General features: G+C 47.9%; 1 protein-coding gene across 5 annotated transcripts in view; it reads left to right on the forward strand.

Annotated features, from left to right (window-relative positions):
* The window catches only part of LPP (LIM domain containing preferred translocation partner in lipoma), a 313,546-nt gene that overhangs the window by 155,214 nt on the left and 141,239 nt on the right, over positions 1-17,093 (forward strand). For all 5 annotated transcript variants that reach the window (XM_066619985.1, XM_066619987.1, XM_066619989.1 and 2 more), the window contains one exon: positions 9,801-9,922. In XM_066619985.1, the coding sequence (XP_066476082.1) occupies positions 9,801-9,922 (122 nt within the window). The remainder of the gene's footprint in view (positions 1-9,800; positions 9,923-17,093) is intronic.

Consider the following 17,093-nt stretch of genomic DNA (forward strand, 5'->3'; position numbering starts at 1 on the left):
CTTTTGCGAGTACAACAAACAGTAGAAGAGGAAAAGCGAGGACTCAATGACTATATCACGAGAATCTTGGAAAAGTTGATAAAAGCAGTTAAGTCAGAAAACTTGATGCAAGTTGCAGAAAGCAAAGAGGAGTACAAAAGGCAAGAATATGAAAAATGGATCAACAGCTGGAGAGAAAAGTCATTACATGGACAATTCATTAAAGGTATAGAAGGCAAGAGTAATAACAGCGAGGGTCGCACATGGTTAAGAACAGGCACCATCAAGGAGACTGAAGGACTGATTCTAGCCACACAAGATCAGGCTCTGCAAACGAATGTAATGAATACAAAAATACAAGGCAGCAGTGACGATAGTAAATGTCGTTTATGCAAAAAATGGGATGAAGCAACCAATCATCTTGTTTGCGAATGTCCCAAAATAGCCAACACCCATTACAAAAAACGGCACAATAATGTGGCCAAATTAGTTCACTGGGCCTTATGTAAAAGGTACAACATACCCATGTCAGAAGAGCTGCGGCAACACCAGGTGGAAAGAGTAGTAGAGAATGAAGAGGTCAAGATTCTGTGGGACTTCCAGATACAGACTTACAGGCACGTGGAGGCCAGTACTTCAGATATTACCATCATAGAAGGCAGGCGCATGTTAATCATAGATATTGCCGGTCCCGGCAACTTGCGAATTTTGGAGAAAGAATAGGAGAAAGTATCCAAATACCGCAACCTGTGCATAGAATTGAAATGTATCTGGATGAAGCATGTAAAAGTGCTGCCGATAGTAATTGGTGCACTAGGGACAATATCAACACAATTTAATGAGTACTTTGCACAACTGGATGCCCCGGCAATAACACCGGTCAAATTACAGAAGACCGCCATAATTGGCACAGCGTCCATCCTTCGTTGGTACCTCATCTACACCTAGATGAGGATGAGGATTGTTGATAAGTGTTGTGGTTTTTGTGTGTATACGATCATTATCAGCTGTGTTGTCTTTTTGATGAGAATAAAAAAAATAATCATAATAATCATAATAATCATAATTCATTGGGAGCTCAGAAGACTGGGGCTTCCTTGAACAATGTAAATAGCTAAAGCTAGGGACCCTCTGGCTTCATTATGTTGAGGATTTACTTTATTTTCCTGGTTGCTAAGTGACTCCAGCCAGTGTGCAAATGTCTCCAGCAAGAGGCATGGGGACTGGTTCTGTGGGCTGAAATCTTTGAGTAGCATTCCAGCCCTTTCTGCTGGATGGTTGCTGCTTCCATTTGATCAAGCCTTTCCTTTGTACTTTCCAGCCAAGCTCTGCATTTTCCATCAGCCTGCTGTATTTTTTTACCCCTTTCTTTTCCTATTTTGTTTAATTATCTTTTTTATTAGGCTTTTAATAAACTGGTTACATTTTGACCCTTTGTCTGCCTGGTCTGTGTTCATGGGTAATTAGACGGATTGTTCGTAACTATTCATCCTGCAGATGCTTCTGTGGCTTTGATGATTAAGAATAACTCCTGGGTTCAGTACTGGCCTGGGAGGGGGGTTTCCCAGGTAGCTCTCCTCTGCCTGGTCTGCGTAGTTTGGGATGGTGGCAGAGGATACAAACAACCAAGGATTTTTTCCCCATTCAGCTGCTGGTTCAATAAAGGAAAAGCTGGGAGTAGGAAGGGGTGTAGGTGCACCAGCCACTGGGCACTACTCCTATCTGTCATCCCTTTCCCTGACACCCCCATAACACTAAGGTGCTATCCTCCTCCCTAACTGAGGAGAGGCTAAAGAATCAGGATTTGACCCTTGAAAGACACATAGTGTCTGGTATGGGTGATGCTGAGCCTACAGAGAAGGCCACAGGATGCCAGGAAAGCAGCGATCTGGAGCAGGGAGCAAGAAGAGCAGAGCCACAGACTAAGGATGTTGGTGCACACCAAGGTATGAGTCAGGGCTGGCAGGGTACGGCAGGAGTCAAGGGTGTTTAGATGCTGAACTTCAGGACCATGGACAGGAGCCAGGGAGAAGGCAACTTGTTTTGACAAGGGCAGGGTCATGCCTGAACCTGCACTCTTGGATGCCCCTTGGGCCTGACCCCCTCAGGCCCCTCATGTCCTCAGGACCCCTCATGTCAGTAAGTGTAAAGTCATGCACATTGGGGCAAAAAATCAAAACTTCACATATAGGCTGATGGGTTCTGAGCTGTCTGTGACAGATCAGGAGAGAGATCTTGGGGTGGTGGTGGACAGGTCGATGAAAGTGTCGACCCAATGTGCGGCGGCAGTGAAGAAGGCCAATTCTATGCTTGGGATCGTTAGGAAGGGTATTGAGAACAAAACGGCTAGTATTATAATGCAGTTGTACAAATCGATGGTAAGGCCACACCTGGAGTATTGTGTCCAGTTCTGGTCGCCGCATCTCAAAAAAGACATAGTGGAAATGGAAAAGGTGCAAAAGAGATCGACTAAGATGATGACTGGGCTGAGGCACCTTCCTTATGAGGAAAGGCTACGGCATCTGGGCCTCTTCAGCCTAGAAAAGAGGCGCGGGGGGGGGGGGGGACATGATTGAGACATACAAAATTATGCAGGGGGTGGACAGAGTGGATAGAGAGATGCTCTTTACACTCTCACATAACACTAGAACCAGGGGACATCCACTAAAATTGAGTGTTGGGACAGTTAGAACAGACGAAAGAAAATATTTCTTTACTCAGCGTGTGGTTGGTTTGTGGAACTGCTTGCCACAGGGTGTGGTGATGGCGTCTGGCCTGGACGCCTTTAAAAGGGGATCGGACAAGTTTCTGGAGGAAAAATCCATTACGGTTTACAAGCCATGATGTTTACGTGCAACCTCCTGATTTTTAGAAATGGGCTATGTCATGAATGCCAGATGCAAGGGAGGGCACCAGGATGAGGTCTCTTGTTATCTGGTGTGCTCCCTGGGGCATTTGGTGGGCCGCTGTGAGATACAGGAAGCTGGACTAGATGGGCCTATGGCCTGATCCAGTGGGGCTGTTCTTATGTCCCACCCTGTGTTGAGAGGGGAAGACTTAGAGCCAACTCTCTGGTCTGAAGATGGCACTTGTGGCCTCTCCAGGATTTTTTGCAGTGTGCAACTGCCTGTGGTGGTAAATTGGCCCTGGGGAACACAGGGCCCATGGGGTCCAGCTCTGGCTCCTCAGGATTACCTTCCTCTCTGGACTGAAGTGCAGGGGGAGGCTTGGCTGCTGGACTCAGGCTACATGTCCAAGCCCCAGTCCAGTGTCTTGGCCTCTGCTGCAAACTTCTGACCCAGCCGACCCTCCTCCTGCTGAGTCAGTAGCCCTGTTACTGCTGAAGGCCAGGCTTATGGCACTTGGCCACTGTGGAAGCCCCACACTGCCTTAAGAAGCTGCCTTGCCCTGAGCTGGAGTCCATCAGATCCAGGATCTTCTCCAAGGTGTGTCCTTCTGGTCCCATTATCTGATATCATTTTAGGTGGATATGTGGGGGGGGGGGGTGGAAACTGGGACCAACTACATGCCAAGCACATGCTGCTCTACGACTGCATTGTGGTCCTTTCCCAAAGGTAACCTCAACTGATGCACATCAGTTCGTATGTCAGGGTGGGTGGGGAGGGGGAATTTCAGTGCAGGTGACAAAGACTTCAAGGAGCAACACTGAACAGAACGTGCTTGTATTAGCGCAAAGGAGGCCGGCCTCATTGATCCTTTGCGATCTGCAGAAGCACACTGTTGGTGGTTTGTGTCACTTAATTGCAGAGAAATATGTTGTTTGAACAGCATCTTTTTAAAGCAAGGTCCGTGGTTCCCGTCTGGAGCAGCAGGGGGCTAATATGCCTGCTTTCCAGCTGGGAGTGCCTAATTCAGCATCTTGCCTTGGGAGTGCTCCCTCTGTCTCGCTGATTACGCCTCTTGACGGGCCTCAAATCACGAGATGACTAATTGCTGTTCTATGCGGGTCAGACAGCAAGTCCTGGAATAATTAACCCAAAATAAAATTACAGAAACTGGTCCTTGTAATGAGGACCCCCCTCAAATGGCTGTTGCTTTCTGAGCATCCTCAGTGTTGAGAAAGGTTTTGTGAAGATACTATTTTAAGTCTTACATGACTGCTTTTTAGCCTGTTATAAAAGCAATGCTTCTGTTAGAAGGTGGGGAGGTTTTAAGAAGTAAAGGACTCTTACAGCACATCCTGTCTTATGCTGGAACAGGCAGGACAAGAGGCCTGCACTGTATCCAGCACAAGTTTGTGGCCAGAATAGGTTCAGCCGGAGGCAACGGGAAACTCTTCCTCTTGCCCCCGGGTATGCCACTACAGCCCCAATGGGTCTCCTCAGGAGGTTGCACAAGTCCAAGGAGGACGAAGTGGCTTCGAACCACTCCGCACTGCTCGGGGAAAGGAGCTGGGATCCGGCATAACTGCCGGGTCCAAGCCCTGCCTCTCTCTCCCTCTGCCTGCCCACCCCCTGGAACACACTCCACTTGCCCTCCCCCTGCCCTGGAATGTCTCCTTCCTGGCTCCTCCCTGCCTCTTCCCCACCCTCCAGACCCTTGCATTGGCCAAGCTCGGCTGAGGCAGCCTTCTCTCTCCCTGTCAGCGCGGAGGCTGGATGCAGCCTCCATGGGCCAGCGAGCGTTCCTGCACTGGCCCAGCTGATGCACAAGGAGACACAAACAGGCTTTACAGCACGTTTATGACCCTCTTGGGCCGGCCCAGGACGCACTTAGGATTGTACCCATGAAGGCTCTTCTTTGATACAGCACCCTGAGACATTGTGCAGCACCTCTGGGATCCTGATAGGTCCAAACAAGGTAGGTCTCTCAAGCCCAGCATCTTGTTTCCAACCTGGTGCCTACCCATAGGGCACCCAGATAATAACACTTCTTCTCTGTTGCTCCCCTGTAACTGGCATCCAGTGACATTCAGAGGGCTGCCCTAGTTTGGAAACTTCAGTTGATCCAGAATGTGATAGCGAGGACCACACCTGATGTTAACCATTAGGAATTATTGCTTGAGCTTCACTGATTGCCCCATTAGTTCCTGGGCTAAGGTGAAGTTGCTGGTGCTTACCTTGAAAACCTTTGCTTGGGTCCTCCCTTGGACGTGTGAGGGAGCATTTTCTTCCTTCTCAAACTTCCAGCAGAAGCATTTTGGGCCCCTCGCCCTCTGCCAGGCTGGTGGCCATTGCCAAGCGGCTCTTCTGGTCCCACCCCCTAGTTCTGAAATCAGCACAACAGCACAATCCTAAGCATGTTTACTTGGAAGTAAGTCCCACTGACTTCAGTAGGGCTTACTACTAGATGTGTGTGTTTGGGATTGCAGCCCAGTTCTGGGACAGCAGATCTGGGAGACTGGTCTTTGAATTCAGCTGCCAAGAACTTTCTTTCCAAGAAGCCTTTTATGACTATTACATTTTATTGCTGCAGATTAATCTTAATAAGAGTATTTCTTTGCACCCTATCTTAATGTAGTTTTTATTATAATTGCTGTAATTTTATTGGTAATTTACTTCTCTTTTAATTGTAAACCTCCCTGAAAGAAATTGTTGAAAAGTGGGCTATAATAATCAAATAAATGTCAGTGCCACTGAACATGGAGGTTCTGTTTAGCTAGTGGGACCACCTCTGTACATTTGTCTATCCCTGTTTAACAGCTAGTGGTCATCACCACCCCAGGTGACAGAGGCTTCCAGATGGTAACGGTAGGAAGAATATGTTGGTTCTGGATCTACCAATTGACCCGAGTTCTTTCTCATCACATGAGAGAGAAATTTCTCTCTGTTGTGGTCAGACTTCTAGCGTGCGTCTTCCGATCCGTTTTCTCTGCCTTAAAAACACCCAGTTGCCACTGTCCTTCCACACCATTCCTGAGTGATCCCAGCCAATCAGAAATCACATAATAAATGCAAACAAATCACAGTGGCATGCAGCTAATCCGGTTTCATTTTATGACTGCCACAAAAGCCAATTCGGGACCGGTGTTGGAGGGGGGACCAATCGTGTGGTCAAAGTTGGGAATAAGTGTTCCTGGTGTTTGTGAGAAGTGGGCAGACACTCCATTTATTGCCAGCTCTAATTACTATCCTGTGGTTTTATTTTGAACCTGCTGATCCCTCAAGTGCTGTACTTGGTCTCTTGCTCTTTACTGCTAGGTCTGAACAAGTACATAAGAACATAAGAACAGCCCCACTGGATCAGGCCATAGGCCCATCTAGTCCAGCTTCCTGTATCTCACAGCGGCCCACCAAATGCCCCAGGGAGCACACCAGATAACAAGAGACCTCATCCTGGTGCTCTCCCCTACATCTGGCATTCTGACTTAACCCATTCCTAAAATCAGGAGGTTGCGCATACACATCATGGCTTGTACCCCATAATGGATTTTTCCTCCAGAAACCCGTCCAATCCCCTTTTAAAGGCGTCTAGGCTAGACGCCAGCACCACATCCTGTGGCAAGGAGTTCCACAGACCAACCACGCGCTGAGTAAAGAAATATTTTCTTTTGTCTGTCCTAACCCGCCCAACACTCAATTTTAGTGGATGTCCCCTGGTTCTGGTATTATGTGAGAGTGTAAAGAGCATCTCCCTATCCACTCTGTCCATCCCCTGCATAATTTTGTATGTCTCAATCATGTCCCCCCTCAAGCGTCTCTTTTCTAGGCTGAAGAGGCCCAAACGCCGTAGCCTTTCCTCATAAGGAAGGTGCCCCAGCCCCGTAATCATCTTAGTCGCTCTCTTTTGCACCTTTTCCATTTCCACTATGTCTTTTTTGAGATGCGGCGACCAGAACTGGACACAATACTCCAGGTGTGGCCTTACCATAGATTTGTACAACGGCATTATAATACTAACCGTTTTGTTCTCAATACCCTTCCTAATGATCCCAAGCATAGAATTGGCCTTCTTCACTGCCACCGCACATTGGGTCGACGCTTTCATCGACCTGTCCACCACCACCCCAAGATCTCTCTCCTGATCTGTCACAGACAGCTCAGAACCCATCAGCCTATATCTAAAGTTTTGATTTTTTGCCCCAATGTGCATGACTTTACACTTACTGACATTGAAGCGCATCTGCCATTTTGCTGCCCATTCTGCCAGTCTGGAGAGATCCTTCTGGAGCTCCTCACAATCACTTCTGGTCTTTACCACTCGGAAAAGTTTGGTGTCGTCTGCAAACTTAGCCACTTCACTGCTCAACCCTGTCTCCAGGTCATTTATGAAGAGGTTGAAAAGCACCGGTCCCAGGACAGATCCTTGGGGCACACCGCTTTTCACCTCTCTCCATTGTGAAAATTGCCCATTGACACCCACTCTCTGCTTCCTGGCCTCCAACCAGTTCTCAATCCACGAGAGGACCTGTCCTCTAATTCCCTGACTGTGGAGTTTTTTCAGTAGCCTTTGGTGAGGGACCGTGTCAAACGCCTTCTGAAAGTCCAGATATATAATGTCCACGGGTTCTCCCGCATCCACATGCCTGTTGACCTTTTCAAAGAATTCTATAAGGTACACAGTGCTGATCGAAAGCAGTGAGAGGTCTTTTTCAAGCCTGCATTTCCTGTCCTCCTGCTGTTTAGGAACACCCCCCCCCCACCTGTGCCCCAACACTTCAACAGCCTGGATCTCCACCAGGGTCCGTCACCTGGAAGAAAAACATGAGAGCCTGCAGCTCACCAAAGGCAGGGGAAGTTGTCCCCTGGAGAGCCTGTTTGGAGTCAAGCTGCTTCTCAAGCCATCTGGTAGCAATGAGGCTTCCGAAATCAATGCTGGAGCTGCTTATTCCAAACACCAATATTATTTATGTATATAATCAAATCTCTACAAACACTAGCAGCATGTGCTCGGGAGCCCACCAAAACGTATCTCAGCACAAGATAAAATGCCAACAGTGCAAACTTTATGGGTCAGGATAAAACCTTCCCAAGCCATCAGCGTTAGAAATAAAGCTGTCTCTGTTTTGTGTGTTGCTATTGAATACCATGGCCACAATCCAGAACTCCATGGCTCTTTGATGTGTGTACTGAGCACCATAAGTGAGGGAGGTCCTTGGGATGTCCTTGGGATTTAGATAGTCCACCCAAACGCATTCCTTGAGTTATTTGTGAACATTCATTCACTAGCCCTGGGCTCTCAGCAGGACACCAAGGGCCAAGGAGAAGGCAAGGGCACCTGCAGGCTAACTAACCTAACCAATTCCAGGCCTCCTTTTTCTGGGTGGGATGCTGCAACCCGCCCCCGGCAACCATGCTACCCCCTCAGCCCGTCTGACCTGCCACTCCAATCGCTTGTCGCCAGTAGGTGCTTGCTGCTCCCCACTTGCTGCTTGCCGTGACTCGCTCACCTGGCTTCTGATGCTGATGAGGAACAAAGAGGCCTGGGGAAGCCCACAAACTGACTTTCAACAGCGTGCCAGAGGCTTGCCCCCTCCCACAACCAATAACTGCGCAGAACATCATGCAAGGGGGGGGACTGGACAGTTTGTCCCCCACCTGCATGTGTAGCTGGAGACCTTTTCTAGGCTTCATTTTTCTGGGTGGCCCAGAAAGGACCTTGCTTGGGCTGGTCCTGTTGAAATGCCATAGATTCCCAGAGATTCCCCAAGTGATGCTTCCAGGCAGAGCCCCCCAAATCTACCTCAACATTTCTGTCTCACAGGCAGGACTCTTGGTGCTCCATTTTGCTCTCAGGCAGACTTTGTCAACAGTAGAGATGCCTGGTAGCTGCCAGTGCAAAGAGCTTCTCTGCCAGTCTCTGTTGATAGCATGTAAGCACAGCATGTCATCACCATGCTGAGAGTTTCTCCACCCTGGCAAATGATGGTGAATTAAATGGAGCAGGGAGAGGGGATTCTGGAATCCCAAAGTGGTCACATCATGCATTTGTTCCTCCAGGGTGTTGGGAAGAGGAGGAGGAAGAGAGGTAGAGTTGTGGAGAGGGGAAGATGATGCCAAGTTGCTGTATCCTGACCTCAGTGCACCCTTCTATCATCTTGTTCTGGAAGTGCTCCAGACTCACAGTGACAGTTTCCCTGTTAGACGTATAATGCATTCCTCGGAATGCATCCCAGCAGAAAATGGAACAGCTGCTGCCTGCACTGAACTCTCTCTGTGCATCAGAACTCTCACAAGTGCTCTGGTGCTCCTGGATCAGGGCAACTCCCTTTGATTCTCCCCAGCTTTGCCCCACCCCACTTTGGGGGTTCAGTTGTTCACAGTGTTTCCTTGGAATACTGTGTTATTATGGGCATGTTGCCATGCCTATACATTACAACAACAGAATGTAATCCCTGTAGAAGTTGATTTGGTAATGCTCAAGCCCTGGAACACTTTCTGGACTGCCTATGATTCAGCTAGGGGACTTTTCAGGCTTTCAATCAATCAATCAACAGTATTTATATACCGCTTTTCAACTAAAAGTTCACAAAGCGGTTTACAGAGAAAAATCAAATAACTAAATGGCTCCCTGTCCCAAAAGGGCTCACAATCTAAAAAGATGCAAATGAATACCAGCAGACTGCCACTAGAACAGACAGCGCTGGGGTGAGGTGGGCCAATTACTCTCCCCCTGCTAAAAAAAGGAGCACCCACTTGAAAAAGTGCCTCTTACCCAATTAGCAGGGGTCAGGCTTTAAGATTAATGCAGGCCTCAACCCTATTTTGCACTTATTGCGGAAGCAGGTTTGCACATATTTGTATAGTGCTTTGTTCTGCTTGTCTTATGTGAAAGCTCAGAACACACACAGCAGCCCCACACCCTTCATGGGGCATGATATTCCTCAATCATGAGCCTTCTTTTTCTTTCCTTATCTCCAGGTGATCTCCCGCCACCACCTCCACCACCACTTCCTGCTGATGATCCCGGGAACCTCCCACCACCTCCTGGAGCCTTCCCACCACCTCCACCTCCTCCAGATGGTGCTCTTTTCAGTGTTCAGGTGAGAAGATCTTGGTGGGGCCAAAAGAGGGTCTTGGATTGTTGTACCACAGAGCTCTCTTCAGGTGTATCTTGTGCCAGGAATACTAGATGAGGTGCAAAGTGCAGAGCCTCACCCAGCAGGCTTATGGACATCATGAAAGGTCTTGTTGCATCTCCTCCACCCTCATAAGGTTAATAAATGCATGAGAGGAAAGGAGGATGACACCTTCTGGCCACACCCTTCTGATTTTAACCTATTACTGGCCACACCCTTGTTTAATGCCAGGGTGAAAGAGGGCCTGTGAGCATTTGGCTGTCTGCACATGAGACTTCTCCATGTGATCCAGATCCTTGCCAATTGTGTGAGGGGGGAGCACACAAACTGACCTTCAGACAAGGTTGGTGGGGTGAGGAATAGTGATAGGATTTCCAACAAACTAGCAAGGATGGCACCAGTTATAGCAGTGGCAAAAGCACCCATCAGGAGTCATGGTCCCCACCCCCAAAAATGAGAGACTAACACTGGCTGGTAATGTTCTTTGTGCTGATGTGCCTACAAGCTGTGTCCCAAGGCATCTCCATATTTGGAGTTTTTCTGCCCAGGGCACAACCAAATGGGCTAAGGGTTGCACTCTGTGCTAAGGAACCCTCCATGGCACGTGTTGAGTTTTGTCCTGACTAGACTAACAAAGCATGCATGGGCACCCAAGGGACATGGCTATGGATGTATCAGTGTAGCGGGCATGGATAGCCAATGCACCTTTCCTCTTTCATGTGTCTGCTGTATGCAGTAGGGGGAAAGAATTTCTGAATAAGGCTGTGAGGTAAACTCTTGCTTGATGCTGGTGTTCTTCATGTGTCCAATCTCACTGAGCCTCAAAACACCCTGAAAGGCAGGTCAGTGTGACTGTTGCCGTCTTGCCAGCAGAGTGCTGAGAGGGAGAGGCTTGTTTGGAAGGAATGTATGACCAGCAACATTAAGAAGAATAAAAGCTTCTTCATATATGTTAGATTCTAACATAAATAAATTAAATGAACACAGTGTTTCTCAAGCATTTAGCACCTGGACCCACTTTTTTAGAATGAGAATCTGTCAGGCCCACAGGAAGTGATGTCATGACCAAAAGTGACATCATCAAGCAGGAAAATTTTTAACAATCCTAGGCTGCAATCCTACCCACACTTACCCAGGAGTAAGTCCCATTTACTATCATTGTTGAAAGCATATATATAGTAGCCTATTAAAAGCACAGAAGTATAACATTTTCCCGAATGCAGTCATATACCATGGTAGCATCAAGTCTAATATACTAAAAATGAAATATTGAAATAGAGACCCACTTGAAATTGGCTCATGACCCACCTAGTGGGTCCCGACCCATAGTTTGAGAAACACTATGTTAGAAGCAGGAAACTAGAAGCTGTTGGCCCACTGGACGGTGAGGGAGGGAAAGGGGAGATAAAAGGTAACTTGGAGATGGCAGAGAAATTAGATGAGTTCTTTGCATCTGTCTTCACAACAGAAGACTTCAGGCAGATTCCTAAGTCCAAATGCCCCCTCCTGATTAAGGAATGAAGGGCTCAATCCCATTGAGGGTCCTATTCAGCTCCAGTGCTCCTCAGCTGGCTCCGGCTGTTTCAAAATTTCCATAAAGCACTTTTGCACCAGCAGAGAGGGTGGTGGACCAGTGCTGAAGCCAGCACCAGCAGAGTCTGCCATTGTATTCTGTGCTCCTTCCCTGGGTGAGAAACCCATCATGGGCCTCCCCAGTTCTGCACCTGCTCAATAGCAGGTGTAGATCTTAGGAGACTCAATGGGGACACTGTTGCTCAACACAGGGTGAGGGAACATTTGTTCCCTTACTTCGAGGAGAACTCTGGCTGCTTCCCTGGCCCCATTGGATACAGCAGCAGCCATTTAAGCACCGCTGTAGCCTGGGCACTAGGTAAGTATAGGACTACCACTGTGCCAGAGGACTGGAGGAGAGGACAGCAAGTCTTGGGCAATCTTTAAAAAAGGAAGGAGAGGGGATCTGTGAAACTACAGGCTGGTTAGCCTAACATCTATACTGGTTAAGATGGTGGAATGCCTCATCAAAGATAGAATCTCAAAACACATAGACAAACAGGCCTTGCTGAGAGAGAATCAGCATGGCTTCTCTAAGGGTAAGTGTTGCCTCACGAACCTTATAGAATTCTTTGAAAAGGGCAACAGGCATGTGGATGCGGGAGAACCCGTAGACATTATATATCTGGACTTTCAGAAGGCATTCGACACGGTCCCTCACCAAAGGCTACTGAAAAACTCCACAGTCAGGGAATTAGATGGCAGGTCCTCTCATGGATTGAGAACTGGTTGAAGACGAAGAAAGAGTAGATGTCAAAGGACAGTTTTCACAATGGAGAGAGCAGCGTGCCCCAAGGATCTGTTCTGGAACTGGTGCTTTTTCAGCTTGGTTATAAAGGACCTGGAGACTTTATGAACATGGAGTGAAGCAAGGTTCCTCTAGACCTGGATAGATGCAGAGCAGAGGCAACTTGGATCACCCTGTGCTGTGTTTCAAGTGTTCTCAGAACTCTTGTTTCCAATAAGCTGCCTGGAATTTCACAAAGACTTGGTGGCAGCATAACGGACCCTCCCTCCCGAAGGTGACAAGTTCTTCTGATGCAGTGGAGCAGTGCTGGCACAGATCTGGTGCTTCACAGGGCCTGTTCCCTCAGTGCCCGCCCACGAATCTGCATGCCTGGCTGGCTGCTACCAGTGTGTGACTTGGGCCTCCCGGGTTCGAGTGTGAATACCTGGTATCCATGGAAACAGGAGCTGTGGGTGGTGGTGGCGGCTTCAGGCAGAGGTCTGCTGGGGGCTGAGATGCTCATGTAAAATATGTGCAGAACTCAAGAAATGTGCTCAGGGTGGACATGAGAAGTTGTCTGCCCCAGTCACATCTGATGCATCTTTCTCACCATGAATTTATGTGGCTCTTCGCTTAGTGCCCAAGAGCTTTGCCTGTAGCATTTCCAGCAGGCTGAGTCCCTGGCTTCAGCATCTTCAGGAAGGAAAGAGCCTTCTCTGTCTGAAAGCCTGGAGAGCTGTTGCCAGTCAGTGCAGACAGTACTAAGCCAGGTGAACTGATGGTGGTCTGATTCAAGAGAGGTTTCACCATGTTCCCCATGCAGTAGTTGGCAACCTTCAGTCTCGAAAGACTATGGTATCGGCTCTGAAAGGTGGTTCTGGAACAGCGTCTAGTGTGGCTGAAAAGGCCGATTCAGGAGTGACAATCCCTTCCACACTGGGAGCAAGTGCAGTCTGTCCCTGGCCTGTCTCCCTGGCTATGGGCCTTCCTTCTTTGCCTCTTAGCCTCAGACTGTTGGCCAAGTGTCTCTTCAAACTGGGAAAGGCCATGTTGCACAGCCTGCCTCCAAGCGGACCGCTCAGAGGCCAGGTTTTCCCACTTGTTGAGGTCCACTCCTAAGGCCTTCAGATCCCTCTTGCAGATGTCCTTGTATCGCAGCTGTGGTCTACCTGTAGGGCGCTTTCCTTGCACGAGTTCTCCATAGAGGAGATCCTTTGGGATCCGGCCATCATCCATTCTCACAACATGACCGAGCCAACGCAGGCGTCTCTGTTTCAGTAGTGCATACATGCTAGGGATTCCAGCACGTTCCAGGACTGTGTTGTTTGAAACTTTGTCCTGCCAGGTGATGCCGAGAATACGTCGGAGGCAGCGCATGTGGAAAGCATTCAGTTTCCTCTCCTGTTGTGAGTGAAGAGTCCATGACTCGCTGCAGTACAGAAGTGTACTCAGGACGCAAGCTCTGTAGACCTGGATCTTGGTATGTTCCGTCAGCTTCTTGTTGGACCAGACTCTCTTTGTGAGTCTGGAAAACGTGGTAGCTGCTTTACCGATGCGTTTGTTTAGCTCGGTATCGAGAGAAAGAGTGTCGGAGATCGTTGAGCCAAGGTACACAAAGTCATGGACAACCTCCAGTTCATGCGCAGAGATTGTAATGCAGGGAGGTAAGTCCACATCCTGAACCATGACCTGTGTTTTCTTCAGGCTGATTGTCAGTCCAAAATCTTGGCAGGCCTTGCTAAAACGATCCATGAGCTGCTGGAGATCTTTGGCAGAGTGGGTAGTGATAGCTGCATCGTCGGCAAAGAGGAAGTCACGCAGACATCTCAGCTGGACTTTGGACTTTGATCCACCCAGGTTGCTGGTCCATCCAGCTCCAACTAGCAGTAGGAGAAATGCTTTAGGACTTCTCCCTATCCGCATATATTCCTGACTCTTTGTTCCAGATGACTCGCTGGTCTCTGTGGAGGCAGGTTCCTTTGTGGTTCTTCATTCTTCCATTCCGTCTCCCCCACAGATTTTTTGCTCAGTTTTCTTTTTTCTTGTTTATTTTTTTTCATTAGAAGTCAACACTTGTGCTCAGAAGTCCGCACATGTGCACATTGAATAAATCACAATGTGAAAAGGAATCTTAATGAGATTGCACAGTTGCCCTGGAATTCTTTTTTGTACTGTGATTTAATCATTGTGTACCTGCAAATGTTGGCAACCTTCAGTCTTGAAAGACTATGGTATCGCACTCTGAATGGTGGTTCTGGAACAGCGTCTAGTGTGGCTGAAAAGGCCGATTCGGGAGTGACAATCCCTTCCACACTGGGAGCAAGTACAGTCTGTCCCTGGTCTGTCTCCCTGGCTATGGGCCTTCCTTCTTTGCCTCAGTCTGATGGCCAAGTGTCTCTTCAAACTGGGAAAGGCCATGCTGCACAGCCTGCCTCCAAGCGGGCCACTCAGAGGCCAGGGTTTCCCACCTGTTGAGGTCCACTCCTAAGGCCTTCAGATCCCTTTTGTAGATGTCCTTGTATCGCAGCTGTGGTCTACTTGTAGGGCGCTTTCCTTGCACGAGTTCTCCATAGAGGAGATCCTTTGCAGGTCACCTGCAAATGAGTGCCCTGATATTTTCAACCTTTTTCATCTTATGGCACACTGACAAGTTGCTAAACTTGTCAAGGCACACCATCACTTTTTTGACAATGGACAAGGCACAGCTTGCTGCTGGCAGGGAACTCACATCCCCCAATGGCCCTACTAATAAATGGCCCTCACCAAACATAGCAAGAGCTGGTGTCTACTGTCAGGTTAACCCTGACAAGTAAGTCCCAGATGAATAATCCACTCACACAAGCAGTGCAAGGCTGAAAAATGGTGAAAAGTGAAAAGACACTAAATATAGACTATTTGAGCTAGCAGGTGTAAGGCTGGCTGGACCCTTCTCTGTGGACATGCTTAGGTAGTGGAACTCCTTCTCCCACGCAGCTCATTTGGCCTTTTGCATGGCATCCCTCCATGCAGTCACAGGAATGACCCTCTTTGGCTCAGCAGAATGGCCAGTTGCAGGATTTCTGTCTTTGAGGGGTTCTGGAGCTTTTACCTGTTCACTGTTGGTTAGTTAGATTTTATGTTGATGGTTTTGGGGTGAACCACTTTTGATATTAGGGTTTTTGTTGTGGTTGGTCACCATCCTGAGTGTTCATATTGGTAGAAGGGCAGCATGCAGCATACATGCATAATATTAAAGTACAGAAAAGTGTCCACACAGAATAGGAAAAAGATACCGTTTGGATATGCTTTTTTACAAAGGAACAAGATAAAAGAGTGCCCAGTGAGCGTGGGAAGATATTTGAGTTAGAGGAAGAAGCAAGAGGGAAGTGAAGGAAGAGTGCAGGAAATGAAATGCCATCATCCAGGAGGAAAGGGGGGGATCTAGACCACAAGAACTTACCTGTCTGTTTCCAAGGCTGACTCAGTATGTGGGCAAGTTTTGTTCAGTCTTGCTCTTATGTGACATCTGTAGGAAATTTGGTTTTGCATTCCAAGAAGAATTCTGCCAGTAAGCTAGACTTGCCTAGAAACAGAACAAATGTTTCTTCTTGACAGTCCATTTAGCCCCTGAAATATACATACAAGTGCACCTTCAGGATCAGCGAGTGGACCAACCAGAGCACAGGCTCGGGGCCTGGCCTGGGGAAAGACAAGGGGGAGGAATGAGAAGAAGGGGTTCCTGGCACATGCATTTCACATGCACAGTGAGGTCTTCAGGGCCCAGCCCCAGCCCCAGCTCAACTTGGCACAGATGCTTTGTACCCTTCTTTGTAATAGTAAGCCAAGGCCTGTCATAACCAGTGTCAGAAATTTAAATCCTTTTGCCTGGAAATTTGAAAAAAAAGAAAACTGCCAGATGAACACAGCATAATGATTGAGTGAAAAATGGGGCAGAAATAAAACAGGCTCAAGGTTTTTTGAATAAATGTTACACAGCAGGACTCATTTCCAGCAGTCTGCTAGAAGTATGACCCATGGAACTCTTGACACATCAGGGCATAATGCAAGGGATTCCTTGCCTGCTTGTCTTGAGTTCAGTTTCAGCACTGAGAAAAATAGCCCAGAGTAACAAAAAAACAGTGGTTGCCCAAAGGAAAAGGACCTTTTGAGTCATAAGAAGGATTTTGTGGGGTGGTCTGGGGTTGTATAAAAAAGGTTTCCACCTCTGGAGATGGGAGAGGAGATTCACTGCAGAAATGCTATAGTCTGTGTGGCAAGCGTAACACTGAAGCGGCAACTAGCTCTTCCCACCTAATGCATTAGTGGTGTTTTGTCGGCAGAAGAAAACGAGGAATTCTGACTTGTGTTTGGTTTGCAGCAGACTCAGATGGTGAAATTGTCTCGTGCCAAGAAGTCCTCCTCCTTCCCCAATTGTTCAGTACACCACATGGCCATTGGAGACTGTTAATTCTATTTAATGGCTAATTAAACGTTAATTCGTGCTGCATCTGGAACAGAATTAAGGTCGGCAGGGGTGGGGGCCTGCAAAGAAATGGGAAGCTGTAACAGTGGCCATAATTATCGATAATGAGCTCTCAGCTGTAATTTTATTAATTAAAAGGGGAAAGAAGAGGCAATCTCCCTGGCTCCTCTGAAGCGACTCTCTGTTGCTGTTTGGAAAGATTGCATGACCTTTTGAGGGGCTTGAGAATGATTTAGCTGCCCTGCTAGACTTCAGTGACCTCTTAAGTGTGGAGAAGTTGTGGAGACTGAGTAGGAAAAGCGAAGCCTGCCATTTTTGTTAGATGTTCTGCTGGAAACAACCAGGCACACACAAATGTGTTGATAACTCATTTT

This window comes from Tiliqua scincoides, chromosome 3 (genome assembly GCF_035046505.1).
Source record: "Tiliqua scincoides isolate rTilSci1 chromosome 3, rTilSci1.hap2, whole genome shotgun sequence".
Lineage (NCBI taxonomy): Eukaryota > Metazoa > Chordata > Lepidosauria > Squamata > Scincidae > Tiliqua > Tiliqua scincoides.